At 34.3% G+C, this 24,505-nt stretch overlaps 2 protein-coding genes across 2 annotated transcripts; both read right to left on the bottom strand.

Annotated features, from left to right (window-relative positions):
* Positions 1-231: 231 nt before the first annotated feature.
* On the bottom strand, positions 232-10,681 carry LOC132286421 (microtubule-associated protein RP/EB family member 1A-like). Its single transcript, XM_059788751.1, has 8 exons — positions 10,215-10,681; positions 7,044-7,112; positions 6,819-6,905; positions 4,586-4,692; positions 4,345-4,487; positions 4,164-4,240; positions 3,002-3,115; positions 232-609 (listed from the first exon to the last, which is right to left on the bottom strand). Exons 1-8 carry the CDS (start codon positions 10,320-10,322, stop codon positions 481-483), a joined length of 834 nt encoding a protein of 277 aa, XP_059644734.1. The 5' UTR covers positions 10,323-10,681; the 3' UTR covers positions 232-480.
* A 7,375-nt stretch (positions 10,682-18,056) lies between these two features.
* On the bottom strand, positions 18,057-19,130 carry LOC132286957 (transcription factor ILI4-like). Its single transcript, XM_059789399.1, has 2 exons — positions 19,013-19,130; positions 18,057-18,328 (listed from the first exon to the last, which is right to left on the bottom strand). The coding sequence occupies exons 1-2, from the start codon at positions 19,124-19,126 to the stop codon at positions 18,173-18,175; spliced, it is 270 nt and encodes an 89-aa protein (XP_059645382.1). The 5' UTR covers positions 19,127-19,130; the 3' UTR covers positions 18,057-18,172.
* Positions 19,131-24,505: the final 5,375 nt, after the last annotated feature.

Genomic DNA, 24,505 nt, shown 5'->3' with positions numbered 1-24,505 from the left:
CTATCCATCCATAAGACACAAACAGTAGAGGCAAGGACAAGCTTTAATAAGCACCTCAGAAAAACTTTTACCCCTCAAATTGGCAAAAGCCCCAATCAATATTACTGTTCAGAATCTCTTTCAATGAGTACTACATTTAGAAGGCCAAGGAGGACCAGAGTTTGTTGATGAAAAGAGTTCTCTAATGTGTTCACAGAGAACACAACTTACTGAGTTTAAATACCCATACCAGAGAAGTATGTCTTGAGTTTCTTAGTCTATATTTGAGTTTACGAAGAACAAACACGTCACGGAAGTGTTTTTACAATTCAGAATAGTGCAGTCATTACATCCGGCAGATACAAGGAAGAAAGTCTATAGTTCTTCACCAAAAGATGTGGGAAGTGATCTAAGATCACTGTGCTAAAGTAACAAATGGAATTGCTAGCAAGACTGCTACCTTTACAGGCATGAAACAACTTTGCTATTTTCGGTTACTAATCAGGGGTCATCATTATCCACATCAGTTTCAGCACCATTCATGGATTCACATAAAATTTCTTGTGCCTCTGCAAGGGCCGACTCCTTTTCATCAACAGCATATAATATCTTCTTAACAGCCACAGCCATCTGCAAGCAATTAGAACAAATGACCCATTATTATAAACCCTATATCCAAAAACTAAAATACAAACATATATCGTCGTGTTTAAGTAGAATGAGTATTAGATTTGCAGGTTCAACTATCCTCTATGATCAATTTCACCTCAGAGTATTAGATTTGCAGGTTCAACTATCCTCTATGATCAATTTCACCTCAAAGAGCTCTTGCACAAGTGTAATGCTCCTCAAACATAAAAACTAAGCCAACAGGCCTACACAAGAGGAAAATGCGTTCCACATGAAGTCATCTCACCAATGCTTAAAAGTTATTTTATTTTTGTGTTGTTCAGTCGGTTTAATTTTTCTATTATGCAAACATTTTCTTTCCACAATGCCCAGCGGGAGGGAAAATGTTTGGGCAATCTGCGGATTCTGTGCATATTCACATCTACATGCTAATAGAACATTTAGGCATTCATATCTACCGGGAAAAAAAAACCATTTAGGCATTCATGTATCTTATATCTCTTTACTATATCGTGTACATGTAAAATAAATCAAAAGGCAGACCCTCTGCCTTTGCCATAGTTTCATCGCATTATTTATGAATATATAGGTTCATTTTGATTTGCAGATTCATTGAGGGAGAAGGAAACAAAAATCAGAAGGAAAAACAAATCCCTGTATTTTTTTTTCTCATGGCTAAATGAAATTGAAAATTAAAAGATTATCAGAATGGTTGAAAATAAGAAAAAGAAAAGGGAAATGAAAATAAAATTCAAAATTGCTCCCATACTTTCCTTAAAGTTCTCTTTCCTCCCTATACTTTGCTTGATAACCAAACAAGAAAAAATGATTCCCTTTACATCATCTTTTTTCACCCTAGCTAAAATCTGCAAATCGAAGAAAGCGACAAGAAATATGATGGTAATGAAAAGACCAAAATTAAATATGGATTGAGAATTTGAGTGGTTTTATCTTAAGTTATGGCCCTAAGCAGTGTGTAGAACAAAAGATAAATAGTAGCCAAAAACAATTTTTGGGACAAGACTTTCCTTAGTTGGATTAAAAGTTAAATAATTTCTGACATGCAACTTCAGCCATAATATAAGAAGAATTATTTTTCAAAATATTATTATTTTCCTATTCCCTTATCTCTCTTACAAATTTTCCCAATTAAATATCTCCGTATATGCGTGAATGGGAAAAGCAACCCCCTCCCCAAAACCAAAAACAAAGAAAAAAAATTGGTGTTATCGTCACTAATTAAAATGGTACAATCTGTCTTTCAATTCAATAATATCACTTGCAGATCTCTTTTGCAAATTCTTAAAAGTTAACAATGGCACTTCGGGAGTGGTTCAGTCTTTCCCACAAATATAAAGAAAGATTAATCCCAAATATTGTTTTTTGCAAGAATTGAATATCAAAATACCACCATCTACTAGTTTCAGTGGTACCGTCCTGTCACCCAGAAGGGGGAGATGCAGGGTTGAAGTACTGCACCTAGGGATGGCAACGGGGGCGGGTTTGGGCGGGCGTACCCTCCCCCGCCCCCTCAACCGTTTAAAAATCCCGCCCCCGTCCCCGTCCAAAACCGCAAAAACGGGGGACCTTTCCACCCATTCCCGTAACCTTTTAACATTTTTAACCCCGCGGGTACCCGCCCCGCCCCGTTTAAGACCATAATTTATTTATTGTTGAAATAAATTTACTCTTTTTTTTTTTTTTTTTTTTTTTTTTTTTTTTTTTTTTTTTTTCCCTCATCTTCAATTCTTCACCATTGCAACTTTCCTTTTAATCAAATTCATTTGTTACTTTAATATTGTTATAGGGGGTACTTAATTTATAGTGGTAAATATATATATTAATAAAATAAGGGTACTTATGTAATTTGTCTATCTAAACGGGGTGGGGCGACCTCCCCCCGCCCTCGCACCAAACCCGCGCAGGTTTTTATTATATCAAACCATCCCCGTCCAAATAAGCAAAACAGTCCCCCAAAACCGTTAAAAACGGGGCGGGCGGGGCAAGTAACCGCGGGGGCGGGTCAAATTGCCATCCCTACCTGCACCTCCCCCTTGCAAGAAAATGAGTGTTCTAGATAATCATTGCAAGAGTCAAAAATTAAATAATTTTAATTAGATATTTCAATGTTGAAAATGTCAACACCACTTGGGTTGCCCCCTTCATCAATTTAAGTGCCATTTCTTACCATATATAAACAACAGACAATCTTTTAAATGTTCGTTTTAAGAGATAAATTGATATGAATATTGTGCTTATATGTAACTAAAAGAAGTATTTCTTTAGAAAGAAAAAAAGGCAGGATTCAAATCTGATATGAGATATGGGTGTTACTGTTACCCATGAATTGTAAAAACATACAAGTACATTCAGGAGCACTAGAAACTCTTACAGGGAGATTCTCTAGTTTAGGAGTCTGACAAAGTATTTCAATATCCCGCAACTTTGCAAAATAGAAATCTCTTTCTTTTTCCAAGAGGTCCACAGAGAGCTTGAGATCTGTTACCTGGATGAAGTGTTGATTACCACATAAACAAACTCATTACAACTATGCATTGTGCAGAAGGGCAGGCAGATTTTTATTTCCATTATACATGGCATTTAAAACAAAAGGCAATGTAAAAACTATAAGTGATGGAGCTCTTAAATTAAATTTTGGACAATGCACCTTTAACTGCAAGATGCATGCTAAATCAACTACTGAATATTTCTGTAGTCAAATACTACTAATCAATAGTTCAGCATTATACACCAAGCCTGAGCAAACATCAGGGAGACAAGACCATGTCTATTTAACCCATACTCAAGCAGGTATCGGTGTCTATGGTAGGTTGGGCGGGCCAAGGTGTCAACCCACGTACTAACACCTTAACCCGAGCCAAACCCAAATCCCTAAGAACCAATTGCATCTCAACCCCGCCATACCGTACAAGTTTCACCGGTTTGTTGGGTTGCTCGAAATTTTAACAACCTACTAAGACACAGACAGTTGCAAAAAAAAATAAATAAATAAATAAAAAGAGTAAAGAAATATATATATGCATTAATACAGAAACTATATGACACAATATCAGTTACTATAATTTACTTCACACTTTCAAAACAATTGTCACAAAATGGATTAATAACTACCAATAATATTATGCCATGGAAGAATAAATCATTCCACCTTAACCTTATTTTATATAAAAATAAAATAAAATAAAACAAAATTGTAGTCATTAAAACATAAAAATTTATAAAAGTTTCTTATACTTCAGGTTGATCGGGTTAGTAAAACCTTTGCCCAGATCCTGTCCAAATAAATTCAGGCCCTACGATTTAAACCCTATCCCAGTCTCATGATCTCAAATACCTTGCCCACACTCACAAAATTTGGGCAGGACTCGGGTTAGTCCCATCCCTAGTCTACGTATATATCATCCAAAATTTGAGAAAGCTCAATGAGTTCATCAATCAGATACACTACCTAGAAGCTTGGAGAATCAGACTTGCTCATAATATATAAATCTTTACCAAAAATGAAAAGCATCCAGAAGATTTGATGCCAATACCTCCTTGGACAAGGCCTGAATCTCCCCCAAATTGTTAGCCTCAATTGCTGCCGCACCTGTTTTACCTTGTTTGATTCCTACAGCAATGAATACCAAAAGAACAATCCTAAGGTTTGAACAAATAATAGAAAAGTAAAGCAAACAAACTCAGAAGATTGTTGATTCTGTAGTAAATGCTGACCAGAAGTTTTATTAACGCCCATTCCATCACCAGAGCCAGGGTTATGCGAATTGTTTGCTTGCAGTGACTTTGAGTTCTTATAAGAACCCCTGGGATTTCGTTCCTTACCGCTCTTACTTCTGCGCTCCACGGGATTATAATTCCTGGAAGAATCACAATAATTAAGGAACAGGAAGGAAGGTAAAGAAATTAAGTGAAACTTATGTAAATGATGCTCAAATAACTATGTAAGATGTCATACTCATTCATGATGCCACCATTTACAGAATCACAGTAGCGTTTCAACCACTGTAGAAATTCCAAGTTGTCCAAAGGTCTACCCTTAACAAGTTTGTTGACTTCAATATGCTGCCATCAGAAGAGAAAAATTAAATCCTTCAATATCAGATAAAATTTCCAAGTTCCACAGAAGACTTCCACAACCCAGTTCCCCTAGTCAAGGCAAGACTATCGAAAATAAAATCATGAAGATACTGTCTGGTGCCCAATTGTGCGTGATATGTATTATCTCAACCTTTCACTAAACATCATGTCCAACAAAGACATCTTCAAACAAAAAATAGCATTAATCTATATAAATTGAAAGGGAACGATAATCATGAAGTTACTACATAGCAAACAATGCTCAATGTGAATGTCTAATACAGTTGCTAAAAAATTGTGGTCCTTGACTCAACTCAACTAAACAAATCTTTTTTTCCTACTACTTGGGGTCAACTACGTGAATCCTATTTTTCCATTCTAGTCTATCCAAGACCATAACCTTAGCTAAACCAAATGCTATCATATCCTTCCTCGCTACCTTAATCCACATTAATTTTGGTATTTCTCTTCCCCTAACATCACCCTCGATGTAGACTACGTCACTATTCCTAACTGGCACAATTAGTGGTCTTCTTTGCAAATCAAACTAGCTTCGTCAATTTTCTCTCATTTTATCTCCAAATGGTATTACCCCAACCATCTCACCAATGTGATATAAAATTGTGGTACTTCCTGAAACAAAAACAACTAATCACCAGATTCCTGAAGTTATGAAAAGTTATCTAGACAAATTAGATTATATTGTCATAAAATTAGTCTCAAGTTTAGTTAGCCAACCAACCAGTAGAACTTTGATTCATAAAATCCCATTTTGTGGAGTTCAATTTCACTGAACAACATTTCAACAAATCCATGAACGACGAGGTGATCACTTGCAACAGCATTTAGGAGCATGGGGTGAAACAAGGATACGCAATTGCAAGAAAAGTCAAGAGTAATTTGCTTCCAGTTGAATGTAATTCATGAACAAGAGCAGGCTGGAAAAAATTCAAATCAAGGGAAAAGACCGCCTTAAAAAAGAGCATAGTGGAAGAAAAGGATTCAAGTCCATAATCCAAGCAACTGGGACAAGGCTTTATCAGGTTAAAATCAGTATCTTATTGGAAGGTCATTATACGTATGGCTCCAATCAATTGAGGACGTTGGAAGAGGTGGAACGAATAAGTCCAAACCTAGCCTTTGACATTATTTGCTCCACATGGCTGCCTCTGACTAAAACCATATTCTCAACCTCAACAACATGAGTTTCTACCACTGCACCAAGCAACTGTGTAATGAGTATTTTATAATAACATGGTAAATAGACTATTCAATATAAAACTGCCTATGTTGAGAATTATGATAATAATCTTCAAGGACAAAATAATAATCCTTGAAGTTCAATCCAATTAGTTCCATTGGATGTGACCAAAATTGGGAGCATTTTGCTTCTTTTGTTATTGGTGTATAAATTAATGATAAATTGATATTCAACTCCTCCATCCTTCAGCCGATTGGAACTGAATGTCAATGCTTAATGCCTTTAAAATCTAGGCCAAATGGTACTCTCCGGGTATTCGCAAATAGCATAAAGGTAATGTTATCTTTGTTTTTCCAAACCAGGGCACTTCTACAGGGGCTAAAATAATTAAGTCCTGAATGTGAAGAAGAATTCACTAAAGTAATAACACTATTACTATGAATTTCCATGTATTGATGTCAGCGCCAATTTTCCAAAGAGGCTGTAAATTTTGTTCCATAGCGGTCAACTATCAATCGGAAGGGGCACCACCACTTTAGAGTTCTTTACGGATTATAATACCTACATTTTGTTATCTTTTAGGTAAAAATTTTGCTCCATAGCAGTCGACTTTTTTATTTGTTCTCTTACTTAATAAGAGATCTGCTTATCTAGTTTTTTTGCTATGCATTCTGTGACTCCTAAAGTACCAGTTTTACATTCACTTATTAAAAGGAAAAAGACAACAATATGAAAAGTACCATTCAAAGGTCAAACAAAATATATATATATATTACCCACTATAACTAGGTCACCAACCGACGAATTGATGACTCCACACAAAAGAACACACACTACAAGGGAAATCGAAACACAAAAAATCATTAAAGAGACTACAATAATTTGAAATTGTCTACAAAGATTGAATTACCTTGTCAATTTTTAGTTTGTTAAAAACTTCCTGCAGCACCTTGTAGTTTTGGATCATATCATATTCCGTTTTTGCATCAAAATTCACCTATAGGAAGCCATATCAGGTTAGAGATTGTTCCATATACAACACTAAAGAATGTGTATGAAAAATAAAAAAAAGGCAACGTGTATAAAAACAAAACATAAAAAAGAAATGAACAAAATAAAAAAGGTAAGCTGTCACCTTGTGCATGGGAACAACTCCTGGATAGGTCATGTCCATAACTTGACATTGCACAGCACCGGATGCAGCCTAGCATAACCGGTCATATAATTAAAAAAAAAAAAAAAGTTAATTTTCCATGAATAAAGATGATCAGAAGATATGACATGAATTTGTGAACCAACCATTTAACAATGACCACAACAATGACTGAACCAGCTTCAAGTCTGGAAGCTCTACAGCAAATTAACTAAAGTGGAAATATTTGATTAAGTATTTATTGGAACAGCATAGTAATTCAGCACATTGAAGTTCAGTGCGTAATGCTATAGGAGCACACTTCAAAGTTCATTGTGAGAATTTCTCATTCCATGTATGGTTTAGAACCAGTCATTGCATGGTATTTGCACCTTTCTACCATTGTACAAGGACCACTAAATCTTCTTTCAAGAAATCTTATTTAGTATCCCGTTTTGGGTTTACTTAATAAGCTCATCTCATTGAAGAACATCTATCAAAAATACATGTAAAATAGTGACATAAAAAAGTGCAATGTTGTAACTACTAAAATTTCTACTAAGATATCGTAGGAACGTAGTATGTTCACACCTCTTAGTCATAGGGGTGTGTTCATCTCACTATGTCTTGGAGTCGTATAGGGGTATTTACAACACCATGCATCATGGATTATGCTTACTTATCTGATGATACAATAACAATTATTTTTGTGCCTCTTAGGCATAGATAGATATTTATGAAACTACTTCTAAGTTCTAAAAATTACATGTGAGGCTTTTTTTGTCAATCTGCATGACAGATCACATTTCATAAAACATGGTAGGTGTGTCATAGTCCTAGGGGAGTCTCGGTTACTATGACCTGGAGTTACACTGGGTGCAGTTGCGCAACAATGCATTGAGAATTTATCATGCATTTTCATGGACATAGGGGTGTTAATGTTACAACTTTAATTTTCTTAAATGGGGAGTTTACAACAACAGTACATGGTGATTGCACTATTACATGGATTATAATTTACTGTGAGTCCCAGTCAGCTGCATCTCGTTCAATCCCTTATAAAAGGGTACCTACGTAACTCGATAGTATTATTGAGTGCAACTATAACTGACCTTGAGAATATGTGCTTTAATATCTGTTCACAATTTTCCCAAGTCTAACAACTTAAAAATTGATTTCATTTTTTTTCCTAGTTGGTACTCACACACACGTCTCTTCTGCGACTTGAACCCCTGACCTCCCTTTGGGAAGTAAGAGGCCGATACCGCTAGGCCACTGGCCGTTGGTAAATTGATCTCATTTTCGATGTTTTGATATTCACTTTGGGAAATGTATTACAAGTTATATATGTATCAGGGGGCAAATATAGACAACTCATTTGTACCGGCTGTAAGACATCGACCCTACCTCTGTTTACTCGATTATTGGAATGAAAATAATTATGTTTTTGGTCCCGACATGCCTGACTTAATCAAATTCTGTAAATTCTAATGACTTAATTAACTAGACTTATTAACGGCCTTTAGGTTCAGAAGTTTGACCGTATTATACACCTTAGCGGCCAAATGTTGAACAAGATTTGTATGACATTTTTATTTTTTAAAGAAAATGAAATACACAAAGTCTATAAATGAGATTTCCAGTGGTGTATGATAAGACTCAATATAGAGGTGCCCTTTTGAAGGTTAGAGTAGAAAAATGTTTTCTTAAAAAAATAAAATGCGGATTACGCACGAGCACCAAGAAGTTGTACAGCTCCTGGTCATGTGCTGTATGACACCATATGAGGTGCCTGTGCGGCTTTCCGAGTGCCGTGCAGAGATCCCATGGTGCATCATGAAACCAATTCTCTTGTTCAGACAAAAAATTGCGATTTTGATTTCTCACTCTCCAGAAATCCAATCTTTGATCAAGTGGGTCATATATTTAGGAATGGGCTGATCATTTCAAGGATCAAAGTTGAGGTATCCTTCGTTCCTAACCTCTTTCTTGCTTGGTTAAATACTAAATGCTATGTATTTTATATTCTATTTTCTTTTTTTCATAATGTTATATGGTTTTGCAAAAAAATAGATGTTGAGTGATTGTTATGTGTAGAATATAAACCATGGTCACCGGCTTTGGATGATGAGTAGAGTCCTATCTTTGATGGGGCAATATGGAATGTTCCATGATATTCGCCTTTTCTTAACTTATACTGTAATGCCCAAAGCTAGTTATTTGGTGATGACATACGAGCAACCCTGAAGCCCAGCCAGTTGTCTAGTGATGACAGAATGGCTTATCCCACTGGAGCTGAAGTAGTTTCTTAATCTCCTATGATAAGTGATGAAATCAAATGAAGAGGAATTTCCTAATTATGTATGAAATCGGTTCATTGGTTGTTCAAAGAATTTCTTGCGGGATCAAACAATTTGTGACTACACGATCTAAATATAAGCCTCATTTGCTTGATCATAACCACATAATCAAGGAATATTTTCACTTATATCAGGTCAAGAACTCCTTTACACACCTCTTTGGGCAGCTCTATATATTGCAGAACAGTATTTGATTTTTTAGCAAGGGTTGTAACCCAATGGTATCACTTTGTTCAATTCCCAATAGAACAAAGTTGGGTTGTGCATTACTGCCAAAAAAAAAAAACACCTACTTGGATTTTAATAAATCATATCACGGCTAACACATACAGTTGTAGTGAGTTACTAATTTCAAAAATAAAATACAGAGTTTACAGAAAAAAAAAAAAAATAAAATTGTCGCAACTAATTACTGGGAAAAAAAAAAGAATTGCAGCCACACTATTTTACAGGTAAAATAATAGAAATTATTGCTCTTTATACCCAATAAAGATCCGGTTATTTTGAAATTTATAAATTAAAAAAAAAAAAGCTTTCAAAAACAGCATGAGTGAATAAATAAATATGATACACCATGAAAATGTCAAAAATAGAAAAGAGATAGGGATATGGAATTATCACCGGATAACATAGCAAGAACACAGAAATCGTCAATTTCTTGTTACTAATAGGCTCCAATAACATTAGTATAATTAAAGTTCATAGTTTTGATTGTTTAATCTCCACCAAGAAATATATGCAATAGTATATGTATATATGTGCAACGATGAAAACCCTAATGCGGAGGACAGAGAAGGGAGGGAAGGGAAGGTACCTCCTCAATACGAGATAGATTAAGCTGAAGCCTGGCATTGATCCAAGAGAGAATCTCACCCCTCCCAACAAAGTACGCACTGTCCATCATCCCTATATTCATCGCCATTCTCTCTCAAATTCCAATTACTCTTCTTCACATAAAAATCAAAACTTGAAAACTTCAAACAACCACATCGAAAACGAATTCAACAATTTTAGAAAGAAAGATGAAACGATATATCGTGTGTGTATGTGTATATATATGTATAGAGAGAGAGACAATGTCTTATTATGTGTGTCAGAAGTGGATGGGATTATCTTGTAGAGAGAGAGAGAATTTGGTTAAGAGAGGATTTGAGGCGTAAAGTTAGGGTTTTGCGGTTCAAAAATGGCTGTTAATGCAGAGGATTAAGAAATGAACGGTAAAGAATTGATTTTAAATTTCTTTAGAGTAGTAACGGAAACCAAATGGCACCGGCCAGGAAATAAGGCGCCAGCGGTTTAGAGAGAGAGAGAGCCTATCCGTAAGCGTGTGAAGTTTTTATTTTTAATTGGTTTTTGAAAATTTTGTTTTTGTTTTGTTTAATTTTAAAATTGCAAGTTGATTAGAAGTCTAAACTTTTGATTAGTAGTGCCGAATGGGATTGTCTACTTGTCTTTGTGGGAAGTAATTAATGCTGAATCGGACAAGATTTTGTAGAGGGGGCTTTGTGTCATGTACAAATGTTAGGTCAAGATCAAAGGATGTCCTGTTTATATCTATAGGTCTATACCTTATTTATTTATATATATATATATATATATATATTTTTTGACAATTACAAAGTGTTTCATTATATTTTAAAAATAAAATCAAAAATCAAGAACTTTCACTTAATAATAGGTCACTATCACCTGAGTTTTTTTTTTTTTTTTTTTTAGGTCTCATAATTTAATTATGTATTTGGACCTCTTTCCATTTTTAGTAATTAAATAGGGGGATAGTCATAGTTATGGTGGGGATGAATATATTATTATTATTATTATTTTTTTCTTAAAACACATGTATCGATTTGACAACACATATATCATTTAAATTAAGAGTGTCGTTCAAAAGCGAGATCTCAAGAATTTATCTTCCGAATCCATATTAACGCCGCTATACCCCTGGACCAGATGAATATACTAGCAAGAGACAAAATCACCCTCTTAAAAATTAGAAAGAGGCAATCAGACAGAATTTTTCAAATGACCTCTTTTGCTCTCAAACGTTCAGATAATTGTATCAAAAATGATTGTTTTGAACAAAATAATGTATAGTGGAGTATCATTATAAATTGAGTGGAGTGTTTTTAAGATTTAAAAATAAAAAAATAAAAATAATGATATGCTAAAGATTTTTTTACAAAAATGTAAGTAATTTTATAAATAACATCACTAAGTCCTTAATGAGTTCGTGCTTATGGGTCTTATTTATTAATTGCATAATATAACTTGCATTATTTAAATAAAATATCTTATACATAAAGTCTTGTATATGACTTATATGTTATACTATATAACTTATATAATATAAAAGCTAATGTATGGACAAAAATTATCATTATATACTATAGTTTAAATGCTCATTGTTTATCAACTAAACCTGTGTGGTTAGTAGTTTGTGTACTCCACCCGTTGTGACTTGTGAGTTTGACTCTGGAGCTATTATTAATATTATTTATATAAAATTGCTCGTAGGCCTGTCGGTCCGGGCCGGTCTGTTTGACAGCTCCAAAAGCTGGCCAGCCAGGCCTACTCGGGCCCAATGGTGACATGCAGTGCATATTTGTCATTAAAGAAAATTTGTTCTTTATTGTCTTAAAAATCAACTATTTAATTATAAAAATAGTACCAGTTTAGAAACTGATATTTCATGCAAGCTTTTCGTATTAAAGTTGTTATGTGATGATGAACCTTCTTTCATGGATTCATTGATAGGTGAATTTCAAGAGAGCCAAGAAGATGATAACCATTGATTCACAAAATATATATATATATATGTATACATATATTATGAAGAAGAAGAGAACATGAAGAAGAAGAAGATGATCATGATTGTAACCAAATGCAAGCAGAGAAAGAGCCGCCACACTGACCCCTAAAGCCCACAAGACTAGCCCCTGCAGCCCACAAGTTGTGGGCTTCTATAGTTTTCCTCACATAGCTTAATAATTAATAGGCCTTATTGTTTTGACAAATTGAATAAAATCTCCTACACCTTCAATTTTTAGCCCGAAACACCACCTTACGGTTTTTTTTTTTTTCCTCGAGACGACATAAAACCCTTTGAACTATTCAATTGTTACAAAGTAATGTTATAATGATAAAATACCCATTAATATAAATTTAAGGAAATGATGCCTCTTAATATAACATTAAAATTAATACAAATAACTCATTAGGTATAGTGTTGTTAAGAATTATTTTTGAAAAATTTTGTGTCTATAAAAAATTTGAAAATACCTTGGAACAATTTCTTAATTTTTTTTTTAAAAAAAAAATTAAAAAAAAAACAAAGAAAACCTAAAATGAAAACTATTTTAAAGAAAATCTAATTTTTCTTAAATTTATATTAAGGGGTATTTTTGTCATTATAATATCACTTCAATGGAGTGTAATTTTCAAATTTTTCTTAAATTTATATTGTTCAGGGGTTTCATGTCAAAAACATTTTGTAGGGTATTTTGTGCCAAAAAGTGAAATTAGAGGGGTTTCATTCAATTTACCCTATTATTTATGAAAAGAGCTTTATTGTTCGAGGGGATTGACCGATTGAACTAATGTTGCATTTGGTGTGTAATAATAGAATGAAATGCAAGTGTAAATGGAATGAGAATGGGAATGGAATGGAATAGTCATTCTCATTCTATTATTTGGTTGTAAATATAAAATCTGTAGGAATGGAATAATAATAACTATTATAGTGTTTGGTTGGTCTAAATTTCAAATTAAGTTCTTCAAAATATCCTTGTTAGTAAAAAATAAATTAAATTAACAAAATGACATTTTTCTATAATTTTTTTAAAATAAATGGTGGTGGAGGTGGAAAACAATAGCGGTGCAAGTGGTAGTGTTGGAAGGCGGCGGCGGTGTTGGTGAAAGGCAGCAGTGGTGGAAGGTGGTGGCAAGAATGTTGGTGGAAGGCAATGGAGGTGGCGGTGGTGGAAGGCAGTAGCGGTGGTGGTGATGAAAGGTGGTGGAAGGCGATGGTGGTGGTGGTGGTGGTGGAAGGCGGTGGCGGTGGTGGTAGGGAAAAGCGGTGGCAAAGGCAGTGGCGGCAGAATGTGGTGGTGGTGGTGGTGAAAAGTGGTGGCAGAAGGCGCTGATGGTGGAAAACGGTGGTGGCAGCAGGTGGTGGTGGTGAAAGGCGATGTCGACAATAGTGGTGGAAGGCTGTGGCGGTGGCGGTGGTACGTGGTGGTGGAAGGCGATTGCGGCGGTAGTGGCAACGACAGTGGTGGAAGGTGGTGGTGACGGAAGGCGATGGTGGTAGTGGTGGTAGAAAGAGGTGGTGGTGGCGGTGGAAGGTTCTGAAAGGTGATAGCGATAGTGGTGGTGGTGGAAAGTGGTGGTGGTAGTGGTGGTGGTAGCGGTGGTGAAAGGTGGTGGAGGCAGCGATGGTTGGGGCAAAGAAAAGCGGTGTCAGTGGTGAAAGGCAGTAGTGGAAAGCGGTGGTGGTGGTGGTGGTGAAAGGTGGATGTGGTTGTCGTGAAAAATGGTAGTGATTTTTGGACTTGGACACGAGGGTTTTTTGGAAAATTGATTTTTTTAAAATTACTTTAGAATTGAATGGTTATTTCATAGGGTTAGTTGTGGAATAGATTTTCATTCTTAGAAATGGATTTTCATTCCAATAATGGTCATTCTCACTTTAAATTGCATACCAAACGCAACATAAAAGGTTGTAATTTAATGATATTATTTTAATCCCAATTAAAAAATAAAAAATTTGAGAGAGAGGAAAAAAAAAAAAAAAACCTTTTATATTTCAATAGTGAAGGGCCTTATCACACAATGAATGTATGTCGCTAATTGAAATTTTTTCAAAATTCTGGAGTCACTTATGATTGAAGTCTGTCTTGTTTTTGGCATTCCCAAAGCAGTTAAAGTGAATGAAATTTATCTATATTAATTAAATGAAATTCTTACAAAAATGCAACACGGTTCAAGGGCTCCAACTCAAGGGTTAGACCAGTTGGCTAAGGATTATGTTTTTAAAATGTAAAAGTCTAAAGTTTTACTCTCTTCAATCCGGATTTTTCTGATCTAAACTAACAAAAAGTTTAGGACTCGAAAAAAAATAATAAAATAAATAAATATTGAAGCTCTTGCCCATATGAAAATTGAACTTTCTTAAAGCATAATTAGTTTTTTTTTTTTTTTTTTTTTTTTTTTTTTTTTTATGTCAAATGTCATGTCAGTGCTGTTTTGTCAATTGAAAATGAAATAATGAAAAGAACAGTTTGTGTATTTTATTGAATTAAAAATGCTATGAAGTTTCAAAAGCTTGTTTTATAACAACCTAGATTACCTACTGAAGCCTAATTTTCTTCCTATGGCCAAAAGTACCCTGCTCTTATTCTTCTTATTACAGAGAATCAATCATTTTGAGTTGCAGATATGTAAAAGTGAAACTGGTAAAATTCTTTAGAACAACTTCTGGAGTATTTTTTAGTTAAATAATAAGGTAAAGTACAAAGACATCCCCCGAGGTTTATCAAAAGAACATCCAAATGGTAGTTTGCTTATTTTGGGACAATGACAACCCTTCAAGTTTGAAAAATGGACAAAAAGATCCTGAAGATGGTGAATTGGCCTTATTACCCTTAGTATAAAATTGACATTTTAATTGACTTAAATACCCTTGGATTAAACCTTAACCCAAACCCATCTGAAACCCTAACCCAAACCCACCTGTGTAAAGAACCCTCTCCCCGCCGCCACCAACACCATGACAATGGATACTAGAGAGGTACGAGAAAGATGCCCCTATCGTGAGAGGTCTTCTACTCTATGCTCGTACAGAAAAGATACACACACTACATCTTCATCACCCTTCGGCCACACACTACATCTTCATCACTCCTCAGCTGTCACCGCCACCGCCTCATCATCATTCTCACGTGGTAGTGGTGGTGGTGGTGGCGGCAAGGCAGGCGACCCATCATGGTGACGAGATTCCAACCGACTACGACAAATTTTCCGTAGCTGCTACTGACGACGACTTCATCATCGAACATACCTCATTCCCCTCGACACCAACAACAACAATAATCTTCACTCGCCGTAACCCTATGGTTTCGGTTCGTCCCCAAATCCTGAGTGCACTCTGTCGCCGTTCGAGTCCTCTGTTCTGAAATCCAACAGTGATTCGAAGCCGTACGATCTCGGAGCTGATATGGACTACATCTTCATTGGTTTTCTTTGCATCATCGGAATCGTGGCTGGTCGTCACCGGATAGTTTGCTCATCGTCAGCATCGTCCGATCCGCTTCTAGCTCTTTACCGTCGCTGGAATTGGAAGTGGAAGGTCACAGATCACGCTTCTATGTGTGTGTGTGTGTTTTAGATAGATAGAACAAAACACATAGGGCTTTTGCCTCGGACGATTTGGGGATTTCGTGGTTGTGGTGAGTTTAATGGGTAGTGGTGGAGATGCCGATTGTGGATGGTAGGAGGAGAACTTGGCCGGTGGAGACGGACTGGTTCGTGTCATGGATGAATCGGCGGCAGCTCAGATGAGGATGACGGCGGAGAACTTCGGCTTTGATGATGTCGGCTGGGATGGAAGAGACGGCGAGCTCGGTGATATGCAAGGCTGAAGACAGTGATGTCATGGTTCGGCCGTGGATGATGGCGACGGCGAGCTCGGCTTTGGATGATGGCGGTCGGCGAGCCAGGACGGCCAGAGAGAAAAATTCGATGGTGATGGCTTGACTATTTTTTATTATTATTATTATTATTTTTTTGGGTTTGGCTTTGTAATTAATAGGTGGTGATGATTGGTGGTGAAGGGTGAAGGTCTGCCGGAATATGCAGGGGTGGTTGTTGGGGATGGAGATGGTGGCGGTGGTTTGGGGGTGGGGATGGTGATGGTTGTGGATTTTGGTGTGGTGGTTTGTTGGATTGATTGGGTGTCAAGGGTATTTTGGTCATTTAAGTATTTTGATATTTTATAATTAAATTTAATAAAATAGTGAAGGGTAAAACAGACTTTTCACATCTTTTAAGGCTTTGTTTGGATGGCAAATTTTACAAGGGGGTGTGGTTGTCCCAAAATGAGCAAACTTTCCTCTAGATGTCCTTTAGGCAAACCTCAGGGGGTGTCTCTGTACTTTACCCTAAATAATATCATAATGCCATTTCTTGTACAAAATAGATATTCAATGCATTTGGTGTCCTTGGCTAATTAAAGCTGTACATGATTGTACATGAATTGTTCTAATTAGCTTGATTCACCGAGCACACCGAATATCTCCTCCCAATTATGATTAAAACTGAAACAAATGTTTATTTTAAGGAATAATTGTTTTAAAACCAAGGGCTTCAACCAAAGTCCTAAACGGAATGGAATGGAATGGATTGGAAATTTGGAAGGGGTTGCATTTTTTTAGATGAGACTCGGGTTGAGTTCTACTTGAATGCATCTATCGATTTGGAAAATTTCACCTCTCAGATTGGAGATTAATGTGAATTCAGGTATGAATACCGATAATTGGAAGTGTTTAATTTGATAAATCATGGGAGGAAGTAGTTGCAGAGTTGCAGCTAGCTATGTGTATTGGCAGCATCTCTGTGCTGCTGGAATATCTGTATAAGCTAGAAATTAGTGTGTTTAATAGTGTAGCATGGAATGAATTAAGTGTTGTCCAGACTGTCCAGTTGGCAGTTTGGGGGTGTTGATTTATGTCATATGCTTTATCAAGACAAGCAATGCACTACCAAATTTAAATAGGAAAAATTGTATTCTTGTTCACTTCCGATATTATCACTATTCACAACTTTTTTCTGTAGGAGCCACATGATTTGTGGGCTCAATAAGAAAGCTGTGAGCAATGAAAATGTCCGTAGTCAATTATCCTAGAACGATTCTTTAAAAATTACAAGAGCTTTGTCAAAAATCTATAAGAATTGATGAACAACATGTTGAATTATCATAATAATTGCAAAATAATTTATTATTACATTTGTATCTTCACCGATGTGATTGAAGTGTGTATTATTTTGATTGATCTGTCACCAGGGCTTTCAAGATGAAAGCATCCTAATATATGATAGTTTTTTCTCTATCTTCCACTTATTTTACTAGGAAAATGTTGTCGTAAACAGAAAGTACTACCCATGGTTAAATAATCAAGTAGTTTGCCTATTAAATTTCGTTTAAATTTAATCGTCAGACAAGTCAATCCATGGTTAGGAGCATGAACTTGCTTATAAATATGCATATTTGGGACCAGTCATTCTGGAAGCATGTGATTATGCTAAACATTTTGCTTAGAAATGTTAAAGATTCCTTGTACAATATAAATCTCTTTAGATATTTCTTTACGACATATATATATATATAAAATCTCAATTATTATTTTAATATTGGAATGATGATCAATACAACAATAGGCAATCCAATTAAGGCACTATTGTCAGCTACCTACATACTTCAAATTTTTGTAGGACCTCACATATATCAATATGTTATATGTATCTTTATTTTTGGTAGATAACCTGCTTCCCTAGCTAGCTATCACAGTCACAGAACAGAGAATTAACAAAGACACAATATAGAATATTATGTTATATCATTAATATAATATATCACTCACTGGTTGAAGTCACTACCAAACTCAGGGAAGACAAAACATGACTGACATAAGAGTAGAGTAGGAGAAGATATAATAGATACATATATTTTGTCTTCTTTATGGTGACTTCTAACCAATCAAGAGAGAGAGAGAGAGTCTATTGTTGCAGAAGACTTCTAAGGATGTCTGCATCAATACCATTGCTGTCTACAGAAGCTAGCAATTGAGAAAGTCTCTCACTTAGATCATCCATTTCTTTGTGCAGCCTCTTGATGTAACTGCATGTTTCTTTCAGAATTTTTGATGCTGGTACCTACAATTTCAACATAATCACAAAATTAAACCACTGTTTTAGCACTAAAATATCACACACACACACACACATATATATGATCATTTGTTGCAATACAACTAGCTTCAACCATTACAAGCACAAGACATTGTTTTATGCAAGTTCCATTCTATGCACACCCTAGCTTGCAATGTTTATGATAATATGATGAATAATGCCTACTTATATATATATATGCTAATATTATTGTTTGTCTTGAATGATACTTTGAAGTTCCCAAGTATTTATTAAGCTTCATGCTATTGCAACTCAAAACTAGCAAAATCATGATGATTATTAATGTTTGTTAGTATTGTTATATCATGGTGCTTTAATCAAAGTTTTCATTATTCGTAAATAATGAAATTAACTTCGAAAATTCGCTTCTAATTCTGCTTTCAAAGTGACATGACATTGACGGCGTGATGAGTTTGTGAATAGAAAAAAGGAAAGGAGATCCAATTAGTCACATCCATGACTTAGAAAAACATATATATATATATATATATACATATATACAAATTCCTGTAAAATGTGTCAACCAACGACATATATGCTGTTGTGTGTGACATCAAAATATTGGTGATAAGAACATATTTTTACAGAAGAGGATCCAAGCCCTTCAAATAAAATGAGAAATGAAAGATGGCCATTGCCTACCCTTGCAGTACTACTGCCCCTCCTAGAGGAGTCTGGTAGCAATGCTTGCAGTTTCACAACGAGTTCATTAATCTCATCTTCCGTGATTCTTGAAGCGTTTGTTGATCTTCTGTTCGACATAACTTTTCGCTATGTCTACTTACTCTTCTTCTGCGCTAACTTCTTGTAGCAAGGATGAGCAGGGAAGTTGAAGGTTGAGCAATGGGGTGCTTAAAAAGTGAGTGAAGGGATGGAGTCTTTGGACACAAGTTTAGTTAGAAGAGGACACAAACAGAAGCATTAGGTATTAGAATAGGTTTATTAGGCCCCATATGTCTCAAGAGATTTGTACCAAATGGGACCACAATCATTTAAGCCTTTCCTAATCAACTCCTTGGTTTCAAGTCCATCGTCTCATCACTTTCCTTGTCTAACAACTTCAAATTCATGCATTAATTCCCCCTAATCATACACGTGTCAACCCTAGATTGCAATTTCAATGTGATTACTATGGATGTTTACATCCTACCAAATAGATACCGTCTCTCATATTTTTTTGTATTGAACTGTGGAGGCTTTGGCCCTCTTTTTGTCTATTGCATTGCATTGCATTGCCTTGCCCTCTCTGTTTTCATACTCTGTTTTCATTTAATTCACAAACCCCTCATGCCCACAATAGTATTCTAATGCTATATTTGGCGGCACCGAATTGGTACCTTGGATTCAGTGCTTCTAAACATAGTATAAGTTTAATTTTGATGTTTCGGAATGGAGTTTTATTCAAGTTCACATCCATCAAGGGGTGATGTCTCTAGGCTGCAGTTTTTCATTTCATAAGTGATTGGATGTCTCTAGGCTGCAGTTTTTCGTTTCATAAGTGATTGAATTGTTTTTAATAGTTGTTAAAGTGTCCATACAAGTCCAAAGCTAATTTAAAAAAGAAATTTTAAGACATTTGAAATCGAAATCTATGTTACTTTTGAGGGTGTTGAAAGAACGGTTACAAAAGCTTCCAATGATACGATTTAATGGTCCATATTTTAAGATGATAAGTCCGTTTTAGATGTGAACATTGAAAGGGATGCAAACAAAAGTTAAAATTGGAGACAAGACTAGTCCTTTGGGGTAGCTGAAAATCACCTCAAGTCTCAATAGCAAAGATGTTATTAATTGGTGATTTAGGAACGTTATTATCCCATGTAATACCAAAGCTAGCAAATCATTGAAGTCTCAATAGCAAAGATGCTTTGAAAACATTATTATTATTACATCAAAGTTGACACTATGATTTATTAATTAGCACTTGCCTCTCATTACAAGACAAATTTGTTTGCAGGAGACAGACTCCACAGAACTCAGGCGTGAGACTTGATCACTATTATTAGTCTTTCATTTTTTGGCATGGTTACTTCTCTTTTCTGTGTGTGTGTGTGTGTTTTTCCTATAGGTCCATATTGAATATTCTCAATAAAATAGAAGTTGGATATAAATATGAAGGATTGGTTCTGTAATCATAATTTGACTGTCAAAAATTTATCATTTTATTTTGGTTGTTTGTTGGACCATAGCACTTACTTTTTCTTACCTTCCAATGCTAAAATCTTGTTTTTCTTACTTTGATGGAGAGATTTTTTTCTTGTATAAGAGTGGGCAAAGTAAGAAGAACATTCTAAATGTTTAAATTTTGGGCAAATATTATTCTTAAGGTTTTTTTTAGTGTACAAGTGTGTTAAGTTTGAAAAAATGATAAAAAAAAAGAGAGCTTAAAGTCACAGTTTGGTTACAAATTGACATTTTTAAGATATAAAATTAAAAAAATACATTTTTTTCTCTTTCAATAATGTCCGAGAAAAAAAAAAAAAAAAAAGAAAAAAAAAAAGTGGTACACTTTAGTCATTTTATATTTAATTATTTTTTATCCTTTTTATTTTATTCAATTATAGAGTGACACTTTACCCTTTTCAGCATTCAGGCCTTTGCCTACTCAAAATTTGAATGTTTTGAATTTTTTAGAGCGTATAGAGAGTTTGTTATACATTCTAATGCATACCATAGGGGCATTTTTCTCTAGCGATCCCATAAGAGGAACTTCAAAGGTTTTGATCACTGGGCTTCTAGCCTATTGAATCTCTCCTCTCTTTAAAAGGGAAGTTCAGAGTTCAAGCCCATATTGAAAGCATTTTGTGGGTAAAAGTATGTATGTTTTGCTTTAACTTTTGGAAAAAAAAAATAAAATCTAACATTTTGAAAATTTTCACTACCTAAATAAGCCAAAAAAGTCAGGATAAGAGTTATGAACTCAATTTCGTTCTTGTGATTCGCTTTCATTCTCATTCTGTATGATTTAAAATTTTTGCCTCTTTCGTGTTCTTGTTCTTGTACTTGCTTCCGTTCCAACACCTGTTTTATATGACTTAGGTTATGAACATTACATATTTAATGACAGAGTATTTTATATAATTTATTTTTACATATCTCAAAAAATTTAGCTTAATTTGCATAATTCATTACTCTTATCGGACTTTCTTCATACCATTACTCTTATCGGAAATAAGCAAGCAAATTTGGCTTAAATTTATGGGACGAGTATCTTCCCCATGATAGAGAGTGCCAGAGAGAATCTTGTGGTTGAGATTTAATTGATAAATGAGACTCACCAAAGTTTTATGGAAAAATTGAATTATTAGATATGACCCATTTAAAATAATCAAATCTCATCGGGTGATCACATAATCTCAATATTTAATAGAGTGCAAGACCTATCTAAATTGGAGATGATCCAAGTCCAACTTTACCGTATATTTAGTTGGGAGAAGAATGGAGAGAATGAACTATATATGTACGTGGCTCACATTGTTACTGAGGAATTATCAATCTTATAGCATCTCCACCCTAATCTTCAAATTTTATATGTCAAATTCATTTATGATGTAACAAATTGACATATGAAATTTTGGCATATAAAATATAAGAGCTTCACCCCATATGTCAGATTTATTAATATTTTGACATATTTTTGTTACTAACTCGTCCCAAATTAAATGCTTACATTTCCATTTTTTGTTATCCCAAAATAAATGTAAAAAGCCAATTATTATTTTTTGTAACATTATTAATTTAATTTTCTTGCATTGAACTTATAAAAAATAAATCATCTCATCTTGTGGATCCACTATAGACATATTTAGTACCAGTACTTCATTTCGATTTCAAAAAAAGAATTTTAATTTGAGACGGATGGAGTAATATTTTAGCATTCATTCATGCAAGTTTTAATGATATGTATGACTCATATATTAAAATAATAATAATAATTCATTTGGTATGAAACTTTTTGACACGTCAAATTTGACATATTTGATGTTAACATTTGAAATATCGATTAGAGCCTTGGAGGACTTCTTGGTGCCAAAACTGGCCAAGGAGTAGATTTGATATGTCAATTGGAGATGCGCACTTTTATATCGCATAAATCTTTTTTTTTATTTTTTTAATCCAAATCAAACCGTGACAATGGAATAGTCTAATTATAATTATATGAAGTGTACCAAAATAAAACATTACACAATGGATATATTACTAAATTAAAACATTACACAATGGATCTAATTATAATTATATTAAGTCTAACTCTTTATATCATAACACACGTATGATATAGATTAATAATTCATGCGATTGTTTAACCTTATTGCTTGTGCTGAAAATAACAATTGAAGGTTGACGTGACAAAGCATGCACTATGGGATGAACGACAAGGCAACACGGACATAATCGTATGATTGGCACCACTCGTCTTTGGACTTATTTACCAAACACTTTTAATTTTGTCACCTTAAATTTCGGTGAGACCACACTGGATTACTGCATAAATTATATAACTGACGCCGTCTGTACTTCCACGTGGCACGTGATTTAGAGCAGTGGTATGGACCGTTGTTGTCTTTTTTACCGTTTATGTTTCTATTGGCTATTTTTATATTTATTAATTATTTGTCTTTTTTTCTTTATGGTAAAGCCAACACACACTTTTTTGTCCACGCCAGGGATCGAATTCCTCCCCTTTTCTTTAAAGATGGGGAGGTTATACCATTGAGCCAAAGCCCTTTGGTTAATTATTTGTCTTCATACCTTTTTTTAAGACAAAAATACGCTTTAAAGATTTTATTTTGTCCTCTCATTTATTCATATGATATTTATATATATATATATATATATAGGCGATATTCACACTTTATTTTTCACGAAATCTTAAATTAAATGACAATTATAACTTTAATTTTACAAGTAAATTATTATCACTATTTAAATGAGACAAATTCCCTCCGTATCTCCAATCTTTACTATTTTAAGTGTCTTTGGACAAGATAAATAAAATAATAATTTTTTTTTTTTAATAAATTGCCTCTATTGATCGAAAGTGCGAAAAAAAAAAGTAAGTACTCTCTCCATCCCATATTAATATTCCATTATCTCATTTTTTACTGTCCTACTTTAATTGTCACATTTCAAAAATCAATACACTACTTTTTATTACATTCCTAATTTACCCCTAAAAGAAAGTGGACCCCATTTTCCATACTACTACTTTTGAAACTCAAAAATAAGTGGACCCCATTAAAAATCAATACTCTACTTTCTAAGGAAGGGCAAACTTGGAAATATATTTTTTGCCAACCCAATAAAATATAATAAAAATTGTTACCTTAAAAAGTGTGAAATGAAAATTGGACTATTATTAAGGGACAAAAGTAGATTAAAAAAAATTATCTCTTTTGATTGGATCCACCCCACCCCAAAAGAAATACTCCCTCCATCCCAATTTAAGTGTTGCTTATGGGTAGTAGTAATTTTTAAGGGGACACGTGAGACATGCATTGTCTTTCTGAAAAGTTAACTAACTTGCCCTTTTAAATATTGAATATTTAAATTTGAAATTTTAAAATCAAAGAACATATATGAAAAAGATGTGAAATATATTGTTTGAAAAAGTAAAGTGAACACTTATTCTATAACAAACAAAAAAGAAAAGCATAACACATATTTTAGGACAGAGGGAGTATATATTTATTAAAAAAATTATCTCTTTTGTCAGATTCACATCAAAAAATATAAGATTCAAAAAAATAATAATATCTCTATTGAATAAAGAAAAGGGGATCTTTTTTTATTCTTTCCTTTTTTGAATCTCCTTTTTTGGCAACTAATAAAGACTTTTCTTCTTATATATTGATTAAGGCAATCTTACTACGTATATGAGTATGTATTGAGGCCAACTTTATATGTATTCTTTATATTATATATATACGCTTTAAATGTGGATCTTTATATTATAAGTTTTAATTGAACGTAAAGTTATAGATTGAGTTTTAGAATTGAATTTTATTTAATGTGTGGGAGGTTTCCACGAAAAATATAAAAATTAAAATTAAAGTTTAGATATAAGAAAAGTTTGATAAATGATAAATACCATAACAAAAAGTATACTAGACCCATCCAATATCTACGCATTTTCAGAGA

This window comes from Cornus florida, unplaced genomic scaffold (genome assembly GCF_030987335.1).
Source record: "Cornus florida cultivar Cherokee Brave unplaced genomic scaffold, ASM3098733v1 CherokeeBrave_3.0.0_Hap2_Chr11, whole genome shotgun sequence".
NCBI lineage: Eukaryota > Viridiplantae > Streptophyta > Magnoliopsida > Cornales > Cornaceae > Cornus > Cornus florida.
Note: the sequence above shows the minus strand (reverse complement) of the source record. Positions and strands in the feature narration are given on the sequence as shown.

Excerpts from the sequence above, each read along its gene's own strand:
- LOC132286421 (XM_059788751.1), bottom strand. The coding sequence starts at position 10,322 with ATGGCGATGAATATAGGGATGATGGACAGTGCGTACTTTGTTGGGAGG. Across the intron at positions 6,906-7,043 it reads GAGTTGTTCCCATGCACAAG|GTGAATTTTGATGCAAAAAC; the intron begins GTGACAGCTTAC and ends GGCTTCCTATAG. Across the intron at positions 3,116-4,163 it reads TTCAGGCCTTGTCCAAGGAG|GTAACAGATCTCAAGCTCTC; the intron begins GTATTGGCATCA and ends CACTTCATCCAG.
- LOC132286957 (XM_059789399.1), bottom strand. The coding sequence starts at position 19,126 with ATGTCGAACAGAAGATCAACAAACGCTTCAAGAATCACGGAAGATGAG. Across the intron at positions 18,329-19,012 it reads CTAGGAGGGGCAGTAGTACT|GTACCAGCATCAAAAATTCT; the intron begins GCAAGGGTAGGC and ends TTGAAATTGTAG.